Consider the following 23,850-nt stretch of genomic DNA (forward strand, 5'->3'; position numbering starts at 1 on the left):
TTGATCAATTGTGGCAGCGTTGGTCCATAGAACATATCTCTGATCGGTTCTCACTGATGGACCAAGGGTGTCATAAAATGACAACAGATCCTTCACTCAAACCCTTCGAAATCTTTGATTCTTATTTTGCACTGATTCCTTGCCCTGGAAATTTTCTTTGTGCAAGTTCCCAACAGAGGGAACACAAACTGTAGCAAAAGAAATACAAACAAAAGCCTGTACAACTCAAGGAGTTTATATCTTTCATGAGAAAAAATAATAATATGCATACACATCAAAACTCAAAAGTTATAGCATGAAATTTTTCAGATGTTACAGCATAAAAACCATTTAATATCTTGAAACATACATTACTCAAGTTGTATCGAAGGCGCCCTGTCTCCTGATTGATAGCATATGCCATGGAAGGATCCATCTCACTATATTCTAATACACCAAGAGGTCCTCCTTTGCCCCGCTGAACAAACACACCAACCTTCTCTTGTGGATATGCCTGCCTCGCACATTAGAAGAATTTAGCAAAGAAATATCTCCAAGCCAACTATTTTGGTTCAGAAAAAAATATATTGTATCTACAGTGACATTTTTATCTCCAATCCGATTTGGTAAAACATTTTTGAATTCATTGTAACCCACCAATCTAGAAAAGCAAGAAAATGTCAATTATATAAAATTTAAATACCTATAAATTGCAGAAATGATCAAATGGGAGAGACAGATAAAAAACTAAGCATGGATAGAATTCTCTTAATTTGCTGGCCAAATACCTTCCGGACAACTTTAGCTGCAGTAGCCACACCTTTATCAATAAAATAGCCCAGGAACAATGGGTCTGCTACACGGACCTGATCCATGAATACAAAACACAAAAAACATGCCTTTATCATCAAGACTGTTTCAACCTCACCTTTAAAATGGAAGTTATTGTTCACTTAAATAAAAGGCCTTACCAAAGCATTGTCAACTCCATAGCAATCAATGTATTTGATGCCTTTCATCGCCATATCTTCCAAGCATTTTGAGGACTTCAATGCTGATAGACCAGTTCAACATATAGATGATAGAAAAATAAGTATATGATCATGAAACACGCATTAATTCGATTAACACGAACAATAAATGTGTTTCATCGAAGATACCTGCACAAACTCCTCCATTACCGTCTGGGGCCCTTAGAATCTGCAATTGCAGGACACAGTTTCAAGAAACTCAAGCTTGAATTAATAAGTTATATACACTATTAAATATCCTCTACAAGCAATAACCAAGAATCTTGTGCATCTTAACAGTCAGCTTTATTTAACCACTCCAACTTTTTGATATAATGGCTAAGAACTATACAACTACAAAAACGCAATACTTCTGACTGTAACTTAGAAATTTCGAGAAGATCACAAAAGTTTATGAAGACCATTAGCAAAAGAAAGAAACCTTCCCAAGGGGATTAAAAGCTTTATTTTGGATATCTACCTCAAGGTAATTATTCAAAAAAGAAATGAGATACAGAAGATGTGCTTAGTATTCTTGCACCATGGCATGAGCATCAGGTTTCAGTTAGCAGTCAAAAATTGCTTTATTCTAGACATAATATTTGGTAGTGAAAAAAATTACCACATGCTACCCATTAAAAAATAAAGCTACTTTAAAGTTCACCTCACACATTAGAATGACTTGAGCTTCAAATTCATCCCCACAACTATGGGCAACCATCTCTTGCATGTATTTGAAGATCAACACAAATCCACATCTAAAATTGGAAACAAGTGACAAGGGAAATATTCTTACTCATTCAAAAGCTCGCCTCATAGACACCATTTTAGCAAAATCATAGTACAGGAATTTGATAGCCCTCATAACTCAAATCTGGTTGGCATGCTTTAAAACAAATATCAAATATGCTATTAAACAAGTGCTTTTTCTACACAAAGAAAATTTCCCTGTGAGTTTCTAGCATCATAGTCCATTTCAAACAAAACAATAGAATAAATTGCCTGATAAAGCGTGTAACAAGCAGTAACCTGACCCTATCAATATGTAACATAACCATGCCTTCAAGGAACAACTTATATAACCACTACTCAGCCATCACTAAAAGGCCCATCTTACAAACCATAACCTAATAGCCTTCATATTAACCTAGCCCTGACATTATGCAGCATGACCATACCTTCAAGGAAGGAACTTCCAAAACCACTAGTCAGCCATCACACCACATGAAAAGCCCACCGTACAAGCAATAACCCAACAACTTTCATATATTCACTAGATGAAGATATTGTTGACTTGGTAGTCAGCACCTCCTTCAAGGTTCGCGACATGGCTTAACCGCCTCCTGTGGTTCTGGGTAAGTCTGGCATTTGTAGCGGGAGTTAATAGATCGAGTTTTTGGCGCAACAGCAAACATACCTACAATTGGTATCAGAGCCTTGGATCATGGGTTCAAATCCCGGGAGGTCTCCTTCATTCAGTCGGTGCGGAACCCTCAGTCGGTGCTAAGGGGGAGATTGTTGACTTGGTGGTCAGCACCTCCTTCGGGGTTCCCGACATGGCTTAATTGCCTCCCGTGGATCTGGATAAGTCTGGAGTTTGTAGCGGGCGTTAATAGCTCGAGCATTTGCCACAACGACAAACATACGTACAGATATTTTTATACATTCACTGTTTGTGCATTGTTGTTCTCTTAAATCAGTCTGACAAGCTTTGTTTGCGAGCAGATTTTCTACAAGCAGATCATCCTACAAGCTTCTAGTTTGGTAATGAGTACACCTTATGATTAATCCCTCCTCATAAATATCTCCATATTTAAGTTTCACCTTGTCCACTCGGCTTAGTCTTAGTTTACACATACACATCACAGGAACCCTATTGGTGTTGTTATCACTGTCTAGCATTAATTAAAGGTAAAGCTTTCCCTCCTGTGATAAGTAATATGCAAGGTGTTGAAATATAGCTTCGGTCGGATTATTCATGACCGACTTAATCATTTGAGTGGCCTATCGGCCCTTCACAGTTAATAAATCATATTAGTCACTTATCGACCTTGCAATACAGACCCATCACTTTGATGTGATAGTTATATTGCCACCAAAGATCGTATTAATCAAACATAACTAATGATTATGAGAAGACATAATTCTTGAAGGGATGTAATTGTTGACATGGAAACGATCTTGGAAGAGTCATGATGATTGGTTTCATCTATCCACGGATATATGATTTGATTCATCTACTCTTCCAAGGTGAATCAAATCATCTAACACCTACAGCAGTTCCTATTATTTTTCTAGCAATACATCGAATTGAAGACACAAGCAGATTACGTATCATTTAGCAGTTTGTGTTCCTTGTTATGCAAATCTGCTATCAACTTCAGCAGTTTACATTATACATACATCAATCAGATTGGGTTCCTTCTTGTGACGTGATATATCTATCTCCAGCAGATCATGCATTCTTACAGCAGTGATATCATAGTCATCAAGTGGATTGCACTCATAACAGATCAAACTTATTCCTTATAGTTTGAACTGCGTTGACACTAGCTTTAAGGGGTGAAGCTAATACAATGTTAAAAATTTTGTCTACAAAATCTGATCACCTAAAATTAACATGGTATTAAAGCAGGCATAAGGAAAGATTAGATCAGATTTATAGAAGCAAGGTCATCTTCCACTGTTGTCTTCAAGTTTGACTACTCCTATCAAACATCAAGATGGTGAATGGAATTAGAGTTGAAGGCAGACTTGAGGGAGCATCAAACTTCGTATCTTGGAAGTTTAGAATTATGCTTGCCTTGGGTGAAAACGAATTAGACGAATTTGTGAAGAAAGCCATACCGGAACCAACCAAAGAGGATGAGAAGCTTCAATGGAAGAGAAAGAGCCACAAAGCAATGAAGATGTTGGTTGACTCTGCGAAAGATCACATTGCGCCAATTATTTCCAAGTTCGAGATGGCATATGACATGTTCAAAGCATTAGAGGAAATGTATGAGATTAACAACACAAGTCGAGCCCTTGCATTAAAGCAACAACTTCACCACATCAAAATGACGAAAGAAGAATCCGTCACCTCATACTTCATGAGGATTACTGAATTGAGAGATCAACTCTCTATCATTGGACACACTACAGAGGGCAAAGAGTTAACCATGTTGGCACTCAATGGTCTCCCTTCATCTTGGGAGTCATTTATTCAAGGGATAAGCGCAAGATCAAAACTTCCTAAGTTTGATCGATTGAAGATAGATTGCATTCAAGAAGAGTCAAGATTGGTCACAAGAGGCATTGGTCAAAGTTCTACAATGAAGATATTCATGTTCTTGCCTCTCACTCCTCAAAGAAGAAAGGTAAGAAAGGACACTTCAAAAGAAGTAAGGATATTTCATAAATCCAATGCTTTAGATGTGACAAATATGGTCACTATGCAATGAAATGTCCAACCAGGACTACGCCTCAAGCTTCCATTGTGGATGTTGGTGAGACTCTTCCACAAAAGGATTCAGATGGATTCATATTCTGATTTGAAAAAGATAATTTTTATGGTTGAATAATATTCATGAATTTCATATGTAGTTATTAATTCATGCAATTGCATTATGCGTGTTATTTGTGAAAAAACATTGTCAGCAGATGTCTGCTTACGACAAGCTGCATTTGGATATCTTGTTTTCTTAAATTTCTTCAATTTACTATGAGAAACTTGTCCCTTACAGGACATCTTTAGAATCACAGTCTGTTGCTTTTCAGGTTATAGAGTTTCGAAGTTCTATTTGTGATGAAGAGATTGAAATTCAGGAAGAATATGTAGAGGACTTTAGTGGAGATTTTGAGATTTTGCATTTCCAATTTTTTTATAAAACAAATATTTACCTACAGAAGTGCAACGGTTCACTTGTGAAAGCCATAGAGGCATTTGTGCAGGTGATGATAGCATCTAGGGTTATGAAGCAAGTTGAGACAAGCAGGCTCTTCCAGTGAGAGGGAGCGTACTGCAAGGAGATTTTGTTCTAAATCTCAGGATGGTCATATTCCTACATAGGGCTCGATCTTATGACAGTAGATCCATGGTGGCTTTGGACCTAGCACTTCCAACCGTATGAGGATCATACGAGATGATGAGAATCTCCTGAAGCAAGATATCTTCCATGATTGGGACCATGTGAGCGGGGATGCTTCCGTGATAGAAGGAGTTGATATCCGAGGATCTTGGTCATATTGGTTCAAAGGGAGTGGACCATGTCAAGATGGTTTCTCTAGAGATCAAGTACCACTATGTTAGAGACATGGTGGAAAGGAATGCTATTCAGTTGAGATACATTAGTACTGATGAGCAAACGACAAACATTCTCACCAAGCCTCTCTCCAGGATAAAGTTTGTGTACTTTCGAGGTAAGCTTGGTAAGGTAGAGAATGAAGCCCTAGCTGAGATTGAGTCTCAGCAACTCAACAACATTGATTTGTTTATATTTTGTTTATATATATATACCAATGTATTCTTATTTTCAAAATATGCTTAAAATGTAAACTCTTGATTAATGCATTTCTCTTTGAGGGAGACTAGAGGTGAAAGCCCTTATCTCCACCCTTTGATATGGTTCATGGTGGATGTCATATGTGTGACACCATGACAATACCACGTGAGAGAATCCGTGGCGATTTCTCCGGTACTAGTATGTTTACCCTCTGGATGAGCCATGGTGAATATCAATGTGAGGTGACGATCTCACAATGACGAACACGTGTGCATCTTACCATCATTGTGAGGTGACGATCTCACAATAATGGTTGATATCTCATGAGGTGATATCTATGGATATGCCATAATGGTGGATATCATGTGAGGTGATATCTATGGATAAGCCATAATGGTGGATATTACATGAGATATCTATGGTGGATATCACGTGAGGTGATATCCGTGGATAAGCCATAATGCTTGATATCACAGTGAGGTGATATCTTTCCCTTCCACATATGGGTGTAGCCATAGTGATCAACATCACGATGAAGTGATGTGTCTTGTAGACATCTAGAAGGATTCCTCCCTAGCTAAGAGGGAGTGTTGAAATATAGCTTCGATCGGATTATTCATGACCGACTTAATCATTTGAGTGGCCTATCGGCCCTTCAAAATTAATAAATCATACTAGTCACTTATCGACCATGCAATACGGACCCGTCACTTTGACATGTTAGTTATATTGCCACCAAAGGTCGTATTAATCAAACATAACTAATGATTATGAGAAGACATAATTCTTGAAGGGACAGAATTGTTGACATGGAACTGATCTTGGAAGAGTCGTGATGATTGGTTTCATCTATCCACGGATATATGATTCGGTTCATCTACTCTTCCAAGGTGAATCGAATCATCTAACACCTACAGCAGTTCCTATTATTTTTCTAGCAATACATCGAATTGAAGACACAAGCAGATTACGTATCATTCAGCAGTTTGTGTTCCTTGTTCTGCAAATCTGCTATCATCTTCAGCAGTTTACATTATACATACAGCAATCAGATTGGGTTCCTTCTTGTGACGTGATATATCTATCTCCAGCAGATCATGCATTCTTACAGCAGTGATATCATGGTCATCAAGTGGATTGCACTCATAACAGATCAAACTTATTCCTTATAGTTTGAACTGTGTTGACACTAGCTTTAAGGGGTGAAGCTAATACATTGTTAAAAATTTTGTCTACATAATCTGATCACCTAAAATTAACACATGGTAACCTAAACAAGTACATGAATTTATTTTCAATAATTTTTGAGTGAGAAGGTAACTTCACTTGTTTATTCAGGAGATATTGCGAGTGAGGGCATTTTCCATTTTATTTAAGAAAGATATAAGGTAAGGTATTATTGTAGTTCTGTTGTTTGTCCTATGAATTGTAATTGGTGTTATATCTAGCAAGGATCGGCGAGAACATTTTTCTTGGTATTATATCTAATCAAAGTCTTTTGATGAAAGGTTACTGTTTGCTTTCTTGGATTTGCCTAGACATACTTACTAATGGTTTTTGCCCAGTATTACTAAGGTATTAAAGGGATTGACGAAAATCCAAGTTCACTTTGAAAGGGGTTGTTTTTGTTTGTTCAACATTTAATAATCATAATCTTAGTTAATTGGGTAGGTCAACCACCACAGAGAGAAAATGCTCTTGGATATTTAGAAGCTTTTATAAATTATAACAACTCTAGAAGATTTAAAAGAAGGTAAGTTCTCCAATAGTAACAAAATTAGGCTACTAATAAAAATTTACTAGGGCTCAATATTAGTTTCCAATGAAAGAGGGAGGAAGGAAAGATTTCAAACAACCTATACAATAGATGATTTTCCCCCTATGTTCCATAAGGATGCATCCCCAACCCTCAAACCCCCATCCTCGTCCCCTAGGGCATTTCGAGTATAGTGGGATAGCAAGGGGCATCCCATGGCCATTCCCAAAAAGCTTTGAATTTCCAAAACATTTCAGAAACACGTACCAATTGTTGAAAACAGAAAGAAATGTCTAGGGGGCAGCTAGCCATCCCAAAGTAGCTGAGCATGTTTGAGATGTCTCTCAACCATCCCAAGGACAACCAAATGTCCCCAACAACAAAATCAAGTTTAATAATGTTTTTTTTTTTAAATCTTACTTCTAGCTAAAACATACTAGTTTTAAAATGGTTCTGGGGGTCCCACAAACTGGAAGTAAAGCTTCAATAATTTCCATTTGGTGTTGCTAGTGTCGCTATTGTTGGAGGCTGCAGATAGTTTAAAGTCCTGCCCTACCAATTCCTACATTTCAAATACATTTCTTATGCATGCTCTAGTTGAGCAACAGGAAATATTAACAGTTCATAATTTAGCTGAGAAGTGCAGCAATTCAAGAGCTCAAGGAAGTGGGTTTTTTTATCAATGACAAGTATATGATCAAATTGAAAGAAGACTATAAGCTGATAAATGATTCAGTTTGATTACAAAGATATTCTATATCAAGTTATCGAACGGTTCAGCCACTTGGCATTAAGGTATGTCTCTTTGACTAGTTTTTTTTTTCTTTTTTTTTCTATAAATAACAATTAGCTTGTTAGGGGGGATTTGTAATTATTTTTTACAAAATTTAAGTTTGTTGTCAACACTAAAACTTAAAAAGTTTCACAGTTCAACAACACTGCAAACCTTTGAAACATCTTTAACATAAAAAAATGAGCACTAGTATTAGTGATAACAATGTGAAAATCCAAACACGTTAGGGGGGATTTGTAATTATTTTTTTAAAAATTTAAGTTTGTAGTCACACTAAAACTTAAAAAGTTTCACAGTTCAACAACACTGCAAACCTTTGAAACATCTTTAACATAAAAAAATGAGCACTAGTATTAGTGATAACAATGTGAAAATCCAAACACAAGTTATATTGGAACTCCACAACACCGTTTTGCATGTCAGTCATCCTCTCTTCAAAAATTTGCAAAAGGCCTCTTCAACTCCAAAAAAAACTCACTGCAATTTGCAAAAAGCCTTTTTCAACTCCAAAAACCCTCACTGCAATTTGCCAATTGCCACCCATTTAAGCACTAATAAGAGTAAAAATTCAGGGAGCAATTAGCATTGATTGTGTCATGCTTGCAAAATTGATTATCATAGGAGCTATAGTAGGGTTGGACACCATTTATTGGGTGAGAGTGGAGAAGTGACTTGTAAAGATATAATATTGGACAATGGGTTCAAATGGCAAAGTTGGTTGAAGAAAGTGAGAAAAAAAATACTAGAACTACTAAGAAACATTCATCCAAGCTGTTGATGAAGATGGCCATATATTAGCTAGAGAGGATTACAATAGAGGGAAGACAAGGCTACTTCTACTACAGATATAAAAAATACAATGTTAGGTTTATTGGATTTGCAAAAACGTAAGCAAGGCGATGATTTAGTGGCCAAGTTTTCTTATGGCCATCCCATCCCATTTCATTTGGCAAGATCTCCTTATTTCAAAGGTATGCTGAGAGATGCAATAGCAATTGTACCCCCTTATGTTCCCCTTGGAGAGCATAGATTGCATACGTACCTCTTCTACAAACAATATTCAAATGTGAACATATTGATGGAAGATAGTCTCTTAACCTTTGTTTTGATTTCCCAATGTCTTGTAAGTCCAGGTTAAGTGTGTTGACCAATCCTTGTTGATTCTATAGAGTGCAACATCTAATCCTTAGGATGTGGTCAAATCAGGAATTCAAGTTTCGAGTCTGGAATCCATGATTGAGCATCAAGATTGAGAATTAAGGGCGAGATTGTTAAAGTTGTCAAAAAATTGTCAATGTTGCAAACTGTTGTTATAGTTGTCAAAAGTGCAAAAAAATGTTGCAAAAGTTGTCAAGAGGATTGAGATTTTTTGAAAAATGATTAAGTGTTGAAAAATGATGAAATATCTAAGGATATGATGCCTAGACAAGGAAAATTCCTTGTTAAGGTCAGATTTTCTGACCTTGGCAGGAAGGGAAAATAAGGGATTTTTTGTAAAAATGAAAACCCTACATCAAAAGTAAAATTCAAGTGCTGTCCTTGTGTGAAGCGTGGAATTCCAAATTGAAAAATGCAATCCTAAGTCTAAACAAGGAATTTCAAAGTCAAGATGCAAAATCAAGGTCTAAGTGAGGATTCACAATTAAAATTTCCTTAGCGAAATCCATGGAATTCATGGGCAGATTTTTCAGTCATTTGTCCTTGATAATGCCTCTTTACTGCTCAGCATTCCATGCACACTCTTCTCAAGTGCTAGGAATTCCATGTAAACCTTGTTTTAGCGCCCAAGAGTCCAGAACACCCCTTCTCTAGCACCCATGTGTCTCGCATTATCTTTCACGTTTGCCTTGGATAGGTTAAAGGTGCGCTCACACACTTCTTGTCTAATCCGGAACTATAGGTCCCATGCGACCTATGATCCGAACTATAGGTCCCATGGTCCCATGGGACCTATACTCTTGAACTATCTGTAGTGCTCCATCCTGGAATGATGTATTTTTGTGGTTTGGTTTTTTTACTTTTTTTCGTGTTTTAAGTTTACTGATTTTTTGTTAATGCTTGGGTTTTGCAATTTGAATGGAGTCAACAATAATGAATGCTGGAAATGAACAGTACAGCCACTACATGCAACAATGGATGAATTTTTGTACTTTATTTGGATCAATTGACAGATACATACCATACAAAATCAGGTACAGGTCTGATTATGCTTGTCACATGCCAATATTGCCACATTGAACCTAATTTTTCACCAGCAAAGGAATTCTTTTGGTCTGATTGGTCTTTTCAGATCTGTACCAGGTCTGATCTGCCTCTTTTGCCACAAACCCTCACGTCCTCAGCTTGTATTGCTGTGTTTGCTCCAAGAGATGTACAGCTATCTTTAGGTGTGAAGGATTGCTGATAAATAGTGTTTTTAATGGTTCAGATCTGCTCCTTAGGCTGAAACATTAATGATACCCTGCTAATGTCACTGCTGCAACCTGAAAATGGATTCCTTCTACAATTTTCTCTGAATGAACATAATAATTCAGACCCTTGGAAGGTCTTTCACTCCTACAGGCCCTCTAAATTGCAAGGGATTTCGTCCTTACAACCTGCAAAACAAACCATGTGTCCCAGAGGTCTGAAAAAACAAATTTCCACAGAAAAAATGATGTCAAAAACTGCCCAAATGGAGGCCCAAAAATCTTTTTATTGCTCCTCAAACCCTAATGCCCTTTTTAGGGTTTGTAATGATTAAATAAAATAAAATTTATTCTCCTCTAAACTGCCATACCTCTTCATGGGCGCCCTTAAATATTATTATTTATCTTTTCTTTAAAACAACCTCCCTCTACTAGGTGGTGTACTCCCTTGGTGGCCCCACTTTTTATTTTTCAAGTCACTTCATTAAAACATTATAAAGTTACTTTATAATAAAATACTTTATTTTATTTATTCAAAACATTAAAGTTAATACTTTAATATTTTAATTTTTATTCTGAAACCATCCACCTGACCTCTCCAACTGAAAGCTGATGATGCACCTAGTCCTATAGTGATGTCTAAAATTAGTAGGCCAACTCTCAATCTCCTGAAAAAGAGGAACCCTCCTAAATAATAGGAGACTGCCTCTGAACACCTAAAATGGCTCATAAAGCCCCTTGTGAGGCTCCACAAGCCCCAGTTGGGTCCCCTAACCATGGTGCTGACCTATGAGAACCCTGATTGTAGGCCAACCCTGCTAAAATAGTAGGACTACCTAAGAAGGGAACATTACACTATCCTTGTTTGAGCGCCTTCCTTGTCCTTCTCTAGCATGGATTTCTGCCCTTGCTCAGTCCCTAGATGCCTAGTGAATTCCCTCACATTTCATTTTAGTCCTTGAGCACCATGGATTAGAACCCTGCTTTGTCCCTGACTGACCTTCAAATGCACTCTTAAAAGTCCTTGTCTAACATTGAAATTCGCCCATGTTTGTCCTTAAATACCTCTCAAATCCGCCCTATGCTAGTCCTTGTCCATGAACACCACAAAAGTGTGCCTATGTTTGTCCTTGACAACATGGAAAACTCGCCTTAGTTTGTCCCTCTTCATCATGAATTTCCAACCTTCTTGTCCCTCTACACATGCAAGGTGCGCTTTCCTTTCTCCTTATGCACATCTAAATACCGCCAAGGAAGAGTTAGTGTAATAGGTTGGCTCAACATGAGGAAATTTAAATTTGAAATGCCATTAAATCCTCCTTAGGTTGGCTCCATCAAGGGTTTTAATTCAAAGTTTGGAGTGCTATATGAGAGTTAAGTTTCCACAATCCAATGATTCGTTCCAGGCAGATTTGTGGTGTGACTCAGACCTAGGTCTGAGCAGAATTAATATTACATTGCAAATTGAAATTTATTTGAAGAAGTGCGATCAAACTTGTATTAATAGCCCTCCACATCAAAGGCAGATCAAAATGCAAAAGAGGCTAACTTCTTGTGAAAAAATTTAAACTTGAAGTGCAAATATGACCTGGCCGACTTGGACCTGTAAAGGGTGATTTGAAACTTGAGAAAAGAACAAAAGTGAGTCTGAATTAGGCCGACCTATTGAGAAGATAAAATACGTACCTTCAAGTGCCTTTAAAAGAGAGACACAGAAGATCAAATGCAATTCAAATTCAAAAGAAGTAAAGGCAGACAAGTGCAAATTAGAGGAGCAGACCTAGGGCTGTGAACTACATCTGATTTAGAACCAATTTTGTAGCAGATTGAAACAATTTGATCAAGATAAATTAGAATTGCAATGCGAATTTCCAGAACCAGACCTAAGAAAGAGTGAATTTTCCAGCAAAGGGGAGCTGATTTACACCCTGATTTTGAGCATTTTCCAGACCTGCAACCAGCATTACAAGGGATTTTAAGTCAGCTTCCACAATTTCCAAGTGAAGGATGCCATTTTCCAGATCTGAAATATCTATTTAGGGTCAAGGAAGGGTTTTGTGAAGAAATCTTGTGTGAATTAGTAACATTATTTCTTATATTGTTTCACATAGAATGAATTGGTAATGCAAGACTTGAACTTTCATTCATCATTAACTGTTTTACCTTGTATTTTACATAAGGGTTTCATTTACAATTATCATTTAAAGTGTTTTCTTTCTTTTGTCAGGAATTTTAGATGCAAGGGATGATACATGGACAGTGTTACAACAAGAAAGAGGACTAGATCAAGATGTTTCAAGTTCAAGAAAATGGATGAAGAAACTTGGACGGCAACAAGATTGAGGTACTTACAATATCAAGACTCGCATTTCATCAAGGCATGCAAGGAGGTGTTTCAAGACATCATTTTATTATGAAGGATGAAAAAAAAGCTGATTACATTGACCTAAAGGAAATCCAAGATCAAGATGAGGGACTCTACAAGAAGATCAATGCAAGATGACATCAAGACAAAGGATTGCTCAACTACAACAAGAAAATCAAGGTCAAGAACATTCAAGATATTTCAAAGGAAAGACACTGCAAAATGAAGTCAAGAACTACTCCAAGGAATAACGAAATCAAGAATGTCCAAGGGAAAAAATCAAGGATGAAGGGACATCACAAGGTAAATCCCCAGACATGAGAATGAAATGAAAGAATGATCAAGGAGGGAAGATAGTTTCAGATGAGTTAATCAAAGTTAGAAACTTGATCAAGATGATGCAATTTAGGAATATGAACCACCACAATCAGTCAAGCAAGGTGATGATTTTGAGTATCAAGAGATATCTATGCTGATGCGGCACCTATTCATCTCAACCAATCAGGAGATGCCACATCAACATGTCCAAGTTCATCAAACCTGACTCATCAACAACTATACATGTGGAAGGCACTAAATTCTATGTAACAACTCCTATTTTCTCATTGGTCCTTTTTCCTCGAAGGATGTACATTCAAGACATGTAATTTTCCCATTGGAGGACATTAAATATAAGATGGTGGTAGTTGTAACTACCCCAATTAGGGTTTTCTTTGAATTATCTCGGTCGTTGGATTCAATAAATCCTGGCCCTTCATTTGTAATCAAGACCTCTATATAAGGCTTTGCCTTCTCATTTGTAAAGGTTAATAGATTTAGAGTAGAGTAGGAGGAGGAGAGCAAGACTTGTTGCCAAGGCTATGTTGGAATAAACATATGATTTCATTGAAGATATGGTGGATTTATGTGTGTTGTTTCAACATGTTGCATAATTTCTACTTCTCAAGTTTTAGAATTGTTTACATGGAGTTTATTAGTTGAAAGGAAAATCTTATTGTGGATTAATGGTGAAGACTATATGTTCCTACAATTTGCAATTTGTTTATTGCAAATTGTAGTGCATGGTTAGTTTGAACTCAATTGAAAGCTTAACTTCAATTGCTTTATGCTCATTGTTCATGGTGTTGATGTGTAAAAGTGATATGAAAATCATTTGTGTACCTTAGGAGATTGCACCATCTTTGTGTAGTTGTTTCCTCATGGCAAAGCAAAGCTTGGTTTGGTTTCACTAAGTCAGCAATCATTTCTTCCATTGTTAGGTATTAGCTTAGATTTCTCTAAATCCTAGTCCCTTTTGTCTTTTATTTTTTAGCAAGTTTAGTAATCAAATTCGAGTTCCGGCAAAACGTAAGTCCCTTTGTGTTAACCAGCAATATCACATCAATTCACTGAGTCTATCCATCATAAAAGTCAATTGTTCGCAGTAAACGTTTGGGCTGCCTTCTTTGATCACAAAGTTTAGCATTTGATGTTTCCTTGTTCAAGAAAGGATAGAATACTTGGTATTTTATTCTATGTTTGAGGTGTCATAAAAAACAAAACAACAGGTATTTTTGATATTCAACATCAGCCACTCATTAATGTTATTGTTGCATGTCTTACTAGTTCATACTTTCTTAGAGCTTTTGATTGTTCTAGGAAATGTAAGAATGTTGATTACTAATTTGTGCAGGTTGTGACAAATTCAGCTTGTGTTTGCAATTTAGCTAGTTTGAAGGTTGAGAGCACTTACGAACATATTTTTTGGAGTCCATGTTGTGTACATGCTTTGATAATGCTTTAAAAGACACTGGAAAAATAGATTGGGTGAACACAATAGTGTCTGAAACTAGAGACATACAAATGTTTGTATTTAACCATCACACTTCACTTGCACTATTCTAATCTTCTTCAAACAAAAATTTCTCAAACCAAATGAGACTAGATATGCTAGCTATTTTACTTTACTGGAGAGGGTGGTGCACATGCAGAATGCTCTACGGTCCATGGTGGTTTGTGGAGAGTTTAAAAGGTGAAGAGCACATGATTATATTGAGAGGGTGGGTGAATCAGTATATCAACAATCTTTTACTTTTCAAAACTTGATTAGATGCAATAGCAATACTTCAAAAAACTTAAGAAAACAAAAGAACACACGATTTACATGAAAACCCTTGCGAGGGAAAACTAGGGCAAAATATTGATTTTGTATTGAAAACTTCTTACAAATTTTGTAGGCACCAACCCACAAGAGACACCAATCCCCTCTAGATGATTTCATAGGCACCAACCACCAAAGACACCAATCCCCACAACTGAGCACCAAATCAATAAGAGACACCAATCTCTTTTAATGAGAGGCACCAATCTCTAGAGACAAGAATTAGGTCTTCTTAAGTCTGCCACAAGTCTACCTTAGATGACAGCTCTATTTATCTTTAGGATCTGCATTAACCTTTGCTCATAACTGCTCTCATCTTTCACATAAATCTGCTCTAAAAAGTATCAAGAAATCTGCTGAAGATCTTGCAATAACTTTCCCTTAAAATCTGCTCTTAATTTTCGATACTTCATGTTCACAAGGTCTGCAAAAATCTCCTCATTAAGTCTAAGATAGTCTGATTTCTACTCATAAATCTTCTCTCAAATTTGTCTAATTCTGCTTCTAATGTCCCCTTCCTAACAGTTCAGTATGGTGGAACATTAGCCTATGCAATTTGTTCTCATAGGTTAATGAGTTAGGGTTGGGGAACTTTTGCAGACAATTCATCCTACAGGTTGGCAATATCAAATGATTATTTGAACTCAGATGATTATTATGTACAAAACGCCCTTTTCTGGAGTGAATTTTGTTGAATTCTCCAATACTTACTATTTTTACTAAGTTTTGGGTACCAATTGAACCAGCTGTCAGGTTGCTATTTTTAGTATAGTTGGTGGGTTCAATTTTTGGTGTTATTTCCTTATTTGACATTTTTAGGTGGTTTTAAATAAAATATCGATAAGTTATTAGTTAATAAAGTTAAATTAAAGTTTTAACTTTATCATTAATTTAATTTATTAAATAAAAAGGACTATATGGCACCCAATTATAAAGTAAAAATGTTTTTATTTAATGAATGGAGCCTTTGAGACTTGGACACCACATTGGGGAAATAAAAGAGGTATTTAATTAAATTATAAGACAAATGCTAAAGGGGGATTAGCCTTTTGGAGTGCTATAAAAGAAATTTGAAGAGCTCATTTGTATGTTTGGATGGATATTTTCCACATTAGTGAAATCTAGAGGATTTTGGCGATTTCATACAGAAATCACATTGGAGCTTCATTGGTGTTTTGATACCTTCTTCTTCAGTTTTTTGAGCTTCAAATTGTTAGAGTCTAATGTCTCCTAGGATTACCCCAGAATTTGCCCTAGAATCACAAATGCAATAAAGCAAGAGATGAGATAGGGTTTATTTTTACCAAGTAAAACATTTTAACAAGATGAACCTCGATTTAAACTCTGCAACCATAACCAAGGATATATACATATATACTCTTCAATCATTAGGGTTAGATGATAGCATTTAATAACCTCAAATCAATAAAATAGACAATATTCCATCACATTAGGGTTTGGAGGAGGAAGCATGATAGGTCCACTCGAAGCCATCCTCACACTAAGCCCAAGAGTGGAGACTCACCCTCTTGGCCCCAGTGGCTGGCACATTGGACATTCACTATGGGTGGTCTACCTAGTTAGGTGCTTGTATATGCTTTCCCTATCTATGCCTCATCCATTTAGGTCATGCGTCATCCATTTAGGTCAATAATCAATCATCATAGAGTGAGAGAGGAGATCATAATAGGGGACCTCTTAATCCACCTATCTAAGCCAAAGAGCAGATCTTTGCCCTCTTGGCCCTAGTGGCAAGCACATTGGACATCTACTCGAGGTGACCTACTTAGATGGAGATTTTATAATCGCTCCCCTTCCTCACACCGCCTTCCTTTCCCTATGTGGTTGCTTGAACGTTACAAACAAATTTATATTCAGGCATATGTATTTTACATTCAACATATATAAGAGATTATGTCATAAAGGCTAACTCATATTGCATAAGCTAAACATATACCACAAAGGAAATCATTAAAGCTATTAGCTGTTTTGGTATAATAGATCTAGATCGGATCTGTTATAGATCTGATCTTGATGCGTATTTTCTGCTCATACTAGTCTTTTCCCAATCTACATCTTGTGTTCTTTTATTGATTGTTGCAGGCGTTTAAAGCGGATGTTGACTTTGTTGAGACATGGACCAGCTAGGACTCGAACCTAGGACCTTCCATCGTTGCTGAAGTGCTCTAGCACTGAGCTACTGGCCCCTCTTGGACCAGTCCATCGTCGATCCAGGTGTGGCTTATTTCCAATACCAACACCCCCCCTTAAGCCACACCTCTCGTGTGCTTGGGGCTCCTAGCCTGGACCTGGCTCTGATACCATGTTGAGACATGGACCAGCTAGGACTCGAACCTAGGACCTTCCATCGCTGCTGAAGTGCTCTACCACTGAGCTATTGGCCCCTCTTGGACCAGTCCATCGTCGATCCGGGTGTGGCTTATTTCCAACACCAACACCCCCCCTTAAGCCACACCTCTCGTGTGCTTGGGGCTCCTAGCCTAGACCTGGCTCTAATACCATGTTGATACATGGACCAACTAGGACTCAAACCTAGGACCTTCCATACACTGCTGGAGTGCTCTACCACTAAGCTACTAGCCCCTCTCGGACCAGTCCATCGTCGGTCCGGGTGTGGCTTATTTCCAACACCAACACCCCCCTTAAGCCACACCTCTCGTGTGCTTGGGGCTCCTAGCCTGAACCTGGCTCTGATACCATGTTGAGACATGGACCAACTAGGACTCGAACCTAGGACCTTCCATCACTGCTGGAGTGCTCTACCACTGAGCTACTGGCCCCTCTTGGACCAGTCCATCGTCGGTCCGGGTGTGGCTTATTTCCAACACCAACACCCACCCTGAAGCCACACCTCTCGTGTGCTTGGGGCTACTAGCCTGGACCTAGCTCTAATACCATGTTGAGACATGGACCAGCTAGGGGTCGAACCTAGGACCTTCCATACGTTGCTGGAGTGCTCTACCACTGGCCTACTGGCCCCTCTTGGACCAATCCATCGTCGGTCCAGTTGTGGCTTATTTCCAACACCAACAGACTTACCAATCTTCTGATTTCTGATTGGAAATTTGTATATTTGATCTGCTCTCTTGTTCTTCATCTTCTCTTAAATCGAATGATTATTTCATTGCAAGGCCTGCCTTTCCAATCACCATTTTATCTCCTTTTATACCATACCCAAGGGGTGTGATTTCTCAAAGGAGAACGACTTGTCCCAAAGAGATGTGACTATTTGAAGGTCAACCTCTTAATTAATTAAATTTATTTTAGAACTCTAAAGAGGCAGCCACATAGAGAGGGAGTGTTAAATTTGAACCAGAATATATAAAAGAAATCACAAAATTTAAGAATAACAAGGGCACAAAAGACATATCCTGGGAAAACCCTCCATCTGAGGGTGAAAAACCCAACCCACACAAATATGATCTTTATTTCTATCTCAGAAGTAATTACAAGTATTGATAATTCTCAGATTATCATCAATAAGTCCTGAAACACATATGATTCCCATTCAATAGAAAACATACACAACTTCAAGGGAATCGAACAATACACTTCAGATAATGACAAGTCTGAAATATACACCCAGTATGTGATCAATCTCAATGATCTACACTCATGTATAATAGCAATTAACTTGCTCGAACAGAAGGATAACCCTACATACAGAAAACAAACAGCTAAAAAGGAAGAAGTTGCACAAACATAGAAATACGATATATATAATATATCGAATAGCAAAGGGAAAGACTCCACATTGGCAGAGGAAAGGTCACCGACAACCATATAGACACATATATGCCACCGACAACCACATAGGCATTACACGAACAGCCAGGAGCATTCATATAAACGATAGAAGCATCTTGAATTTGAAACGGAAGCCAACGAAGCAAAGAAGATGAAATAGGAGTAACGGAAACCTTCAAAATCAACACAATACATGAAGAGTAAGAGATATTGGCTTAGTCATCACACCGTCATCACACCGTAAAAGTATCATTTAGGCTTAGTCATCACACCGTAAAAGTATGAAAGGATACACCAACACGAACACACATATTCTAAGCATACGAATAGGAAGAAGATCTTTGTCAATGCTACATACTTCAACACTCCCTCTTAGCAAGAGAGAGATCTTCAAAATGTCATCACATAACAAGTACACATGGCTACAACCAAAAGAATGTCAACAAAAAAATCTCATCAGCATAACAATATTCACCATAGCTACTCCTAGAGGGTGAATCAGAAAAAAAATAAATAAAGTCATGGAGTCACACACATGACTTCCAACATGGCTACTCCCAGAGGGTGGAACAAGGGATTTCACCTCAAACTTCTCTCGCAAAGAAGAACTCGTTAAAAAGGGATTTCACCTCGAACTTCTCTCACAGAGAAGAACTCATTAACAAGGGATTTCACCTCAAACTTCTCTCGCAGAGAAGAACTCATTAACAATAAGCAAAGAATCAATGAAGCTAAGACTCTCTCTCAACAAGAGCTTCATTCTCCACAATGCCAAGCTTATCTCCGAAGTAACGGAACTTCACTCTCGGAAGCGGCTTGGTGAGAATGTTTGTTGTTTGCTCTTTTGTGCAAATGTACTTGAGCTCAACTACTTTCCTTTGAACCATATCTCTCAAGTAATGATATTTTATTTCCACATGTTTGGTAGTAATGATATTTTATTTCCACATGTTTGGTTCTATCATGAAAAACTGGATTAACCAAAAGCTTCACACAGCTTTGATTGTCACAAAGAATCACTGTAGGTTCCAAGGGCTGCCCAAACAATCCTGCAAGCAATTTACGAAGCCACACGGCTTCTCTTGCAGCCACACAAGCTGCAACATATTCTGCTTCAGTTGTACTCTGAGATACACAAGATTGTTTCCTGCTACACCAGGAAATCATAGCTGAACCTAGGCTGAAACAACATCCTGAAGTGCTCTTCCTGTCAGGCACACAACCTGCCCAATCTGAATCAAAGAACCCCTGTAAGTTCAGCTCTACACATGAGGAATATTTTAAACCATATCCCACTGTACCACGAACATATCTCAGTATGTGTTTGGCTGCCACAAGGTGAATCTGTTTTGGTTCACACATGAACTGACTTAAAATGTTCACAGCATAACATATATCAGGCCTTGTGTTAACCAAATACATTAAAGAACCAATTAATTGTCGGTACATAGTAGGATCTACTAAATCTAAAGTAGCTGCAACCTCATGTAACTTTTTCAGATTTGCTTCCATAGGAGTCACCATAGATTTACATTCTAACATACCAAACCTCTTCAAAATATCAATGGCATATTTACCTTGACTCAATATAATTCCATTTGAACTTTGCCATACCTCAATTCCAAGGCAGTAATGCAACAAACCAAGATCTTTCATTTCAAATTCTGAAGCTAACTCCTCCTTGCATTTGACAATGAGATCATCATTACCAGTTAGAAATAAATCATCAATATATAGCACTAAAATCAGCACTTTGTCATCACATACCTTGAAGTATAAATTTGGATCAGCATCAATCTTTAGGAAGCCCAAGCTCAAAAGAAGGTGATCTATCCTCTCATACGAAGCACGAGGGGCTTGTTTAAGGCTATATAAGGCCTTTTTCAGCCTACATACATGTGAGTTTCTATCAGGAATAACAAAAGCCCTCTGGCTGCTCAATGTAAACCTCCTCTTCAATTATACCATTCAAAAAGGTTGTTTTCACATTCATTTGATGGAGCTTCCAACCCTTAACAGTTGCAACAGCTATGATGGTCCTGATAGAAGTGTAGTGTGCTACAGGTGCAAGGGTTTCTTCGTAATCTATGCCTTCCTTTTGTGAAAAACCTCTGGCTACAAATCTCGCCTTGCACTTTTCTATACTCCCATCAGCTGTGTGTTTGATTTTGAACAGCCACTTAGAAGAAACCACTGATTTGTTTTTAGGCCTTGGAACAATGTCTAATACATCATTTTTCATAATAGGAACAATGTCCCATACATCATTTTTCATATTAGAATGATATTTCTCCATCATGGCATCCTTCCACACTTGCTGATTTAAAGCCTCTTCAACACTGGAAGGCTCGGATGCTATAATGTGACCCATCAAGGATACTGTTGTGACATATTCACACATCGCCCCATTGCAAATGGGGACCCCTACCTTTTTGCTTTCTGGGGTTTGCTTTCTAGGTGTTTAGGGTTTGTCTGTTAGCCTTTGCATTTTGAGTGTCGCCAGGGGATCAATAGGATGGCAGGCTTTGCTTGAGCCAGGGGAGTCAGCAGGTGCCCCAGAATTAGGGTTTCTTTGAGAGTCTTCCTTAGGGCCTTGTTTTGCCCTTGTTGCTAATTGTGTCTTGCTTGGTGAGTGGGTATCATTCTTGAAGGTCCGAGCTAGGTCAAGTTGGTGAGTGATGAAGTCTGGAATGTCATCCTGATCTTCAAATGCCCTGAAATTTGGCTAAGTCTGGAATGTCCTGATCCTGAAATTTGGCTGTTTGGAATGTCTTGATCCTAAAATTTGGCTGTCTGGAATGTCCTGATCCTGAAATTTGACTGTCTGGAAAACTGAAGAATCCTCCAAAAACTAGATTTTGCAATATAACTCTTGGAGGTTCGAAACCACTCTCAAACATCCTGGAAGTATATATGGAATATAACTTAAAGTATAAGAATTCTTATACTTAAATGTTATATTCCATAAAATGATCCTGACGGAGAGACCAAAATGTCAAATTTCGCTCCTAACCCTTCCAAAGGGTCCAAAGCGAATTTCGCTCCTGACCCTTCCAAAGGGTCTAGAGCGAAATTCTAGAAAACACTCATTTTTCCTTTAGCAAGAGTCAAGACCAAGGTGGAGATGCATGAGGAAGGATCTATGTTTGCCTCCCAAAGAGGATAAAAATAGGAAAAGTCAAGGATCCAACCCAAAACAAGAAATTCGCTCCTGACCCTTCCAAAGGGTCCAAAGCGAAAATCTTTGTAGCTCTCATTTCCTTTCAAATTTTGACTAAGTGTTGGTTTCTAGGGCATGTTGGGGAATGAATTGGTATGTTCTTGCCTTGAGATGGATTTGGATGATTTTGAATAGCAAGATTTTAGCCTAAAAGAGAATTTCGCTCCTGACCCTTCCAAAGGGTCCAGAGCGAAATTCATCATAAACTTCATTTGCTACCTTGTTTGAGCTTGAAACCTTGTCCCTTAGGTGGAAAATGATCTAAGTTTGCTTCTTGAGATGGTTTGAAGTTGGAAAAGTGAGTGATCAAGCCTAGAATGAGATTTTCGCTCTTGACCCTTCCAAAGGGTCCAGAGCGAAAATCTTCCTAAAGCTCATTTCCTCCCTAGTTTGACCAAATTTTGATTTGCAGAGCATCTTGAAAGGAAGGATGGACGTGTTTGGACTTTGGAAATGTGTGAGAGCTTTGAAAAAATGAAGGATTCTAGCCAAGAAGGTGAATTTCGCTCCTGACCCTTCCAAAGGGTCCAGAGCGAAATTCCTTGCAAGCCTATTCTTTTGACCTTGTTTTGGCTTAAGACCTTATCCCTTGGGTGAAGAATGATGTCTAGTTGTCTTCTAGAGTGGATTGGAGTTGAAGAAATGGAGAATCAAGCCAAGAATGAGATTTTCGCTCCTGACCCTTCCAAAGGGTCCAGAGCGAAAATCCTCCTAGACCTCATTTCTTTCCTTATTTGGCCAAATTTTGATGTCCAAGGCATGTTGAAAGAGAGAATGGGCATATTGAAATCCTTAAGGACATTTGAAAAAGTTGAGGAATGAGTGTTTTAGCCAAGGAAGGAAATTTCGCTCCTGACCCTTCCAAAGGGTCCAGGGCGAAATTCCTTACAAGCCTGTATTTTTTACCTTGCTTGAGCTTAAAACCTTGTTCCTAGGGCGAAGAGAGATGAGATTTTACCTTGCAATGAAGTTTCAAGTTGAAAGAATGATTATTTTTGGTCAAGAATGAGATTTTCGCTCCTGACCCTTCCAAAGGGTCCAGAGCGAATTTTCTCAAAACCTATCTTTTCCCTCAAATTTATGCCAAGTCTATGTGGGTCAAGATTAGAGGTGTCTTTAGGCATGTCCTTGAATGGTCAATAATTATCAAGTTTGAAGGAATTGAGCCAAATGATGAAAATCGCTCCTGACCCTTCCAAAGGGTCCAGGGCGAAAATTCTTCAACCACCTATTTCCCCTTGCAAAATCATGTCAAACTAGGGTTGGATGTGAGAGGAGAAGTGTTTTCTAGCCTTCTGAGGTGAATTCAACTTGAAATGATGGAGGAATAAGCCTAAATTAAGAAATTCGCTCCTGACCCTTCCAAAGGGTCCAGAGCGAATTTTCCCTAAATCACCTTTTTTCCCAATTTTGTGCCAAGCCAAGTGCTGACTAGGGCGAGTTTTGATGGGAGAGGTCCTCAGGAATGACTTTGACTTGGCAATGATTATCAAACTTGAAGGAATTGAGCCAAAAAGTGATTTTCACTCCTGACCCTTCCAAAGGGTCTAGGGCGAAAATCTTGAAACCACCTATTTTCCTTGCAAGTCTAGTCAAACGTTAGGTTTTCATGGCTTGGATGGGTGCGAGGAGACATGTTCTTGCCTTTTGAAGTTAATTGGTGTTGAAAAATGATTGAAATTAGCCCAAACCAAGGATTTCGCTCCTGACCCTTCCAAAGGGTCCAAAGCGAAAATCCTAGGATCACCTACTTTCTTTGCAAGACAAGTTAAAATTTTGATTTTTATGGCCTAGATAGGAGTGAGGCAATGTGTCCTTAGTCTTGGAGGTGAATTGAAGTTGAAAGGATGGAGGAACATGCTCAAAACAAGAAATTCGCTCCTGACCCTTCCAAAGGGTCCAGAGCGAAAAACACTAAAACCATCCT

General features: G+C 38.1%; 1 protein-coding gene and 1 non-coding gene across 2 annotated transcripts in view; both read right to left on the reverse strand.

Moving 5' to 3' along the window:
- LOC131063567 (UDP-N-acetylglucosamine diphosphorylase 2) overlaps positions 1–23,850 on the reverse strand; it is a 187,915-nt gene that overhangs the window by 120,655 nt on the left and 43,410 nt on the right. Inside the window, exons 8-11 of the mRNA XM_057997420.2 lie at positions 1,140–1,179; positions 951–1,033; positions 768–845; positions 350–493 (exon numbers count right to left, since the gene is read on the reverse strand). Of these exons, the coding sequence (XP_057853403.1) occupies positions 350–493; positions 768–845; positions 951–1,033; positions 1,140–1,179 (345 nt within the window). The remainder of the gene's footprint in view (positions 1–349; positions 494–767; positions 846–950; positions 1,034–1,139; positions 1,180–23,850) is intronic.
- TRNAT-AGU (transfer RNA threonine (anticodon AGU)) lies at positions 17,666–17,736 on the reverse strand. The gene has a single exon. It is a non-coding gene; the product is annotated as a tRNA-Thr (tRNA).

The sequence above is a fragment of the Cryptomeria japonica genome, chromosome 4, assembly GCF_030272615.1.
Source record: "Cryptomeria japonica chromosome 4, Sugi_1.0, whole genome shotgun sequence".
Classification (NCBI taxonomy): Eukaryota; Viridiplantae; Streptophyta; class Pinopsida; order Cupressales; family Cupressaceae; genus Cryptomeria; species Cryptomeria japonica.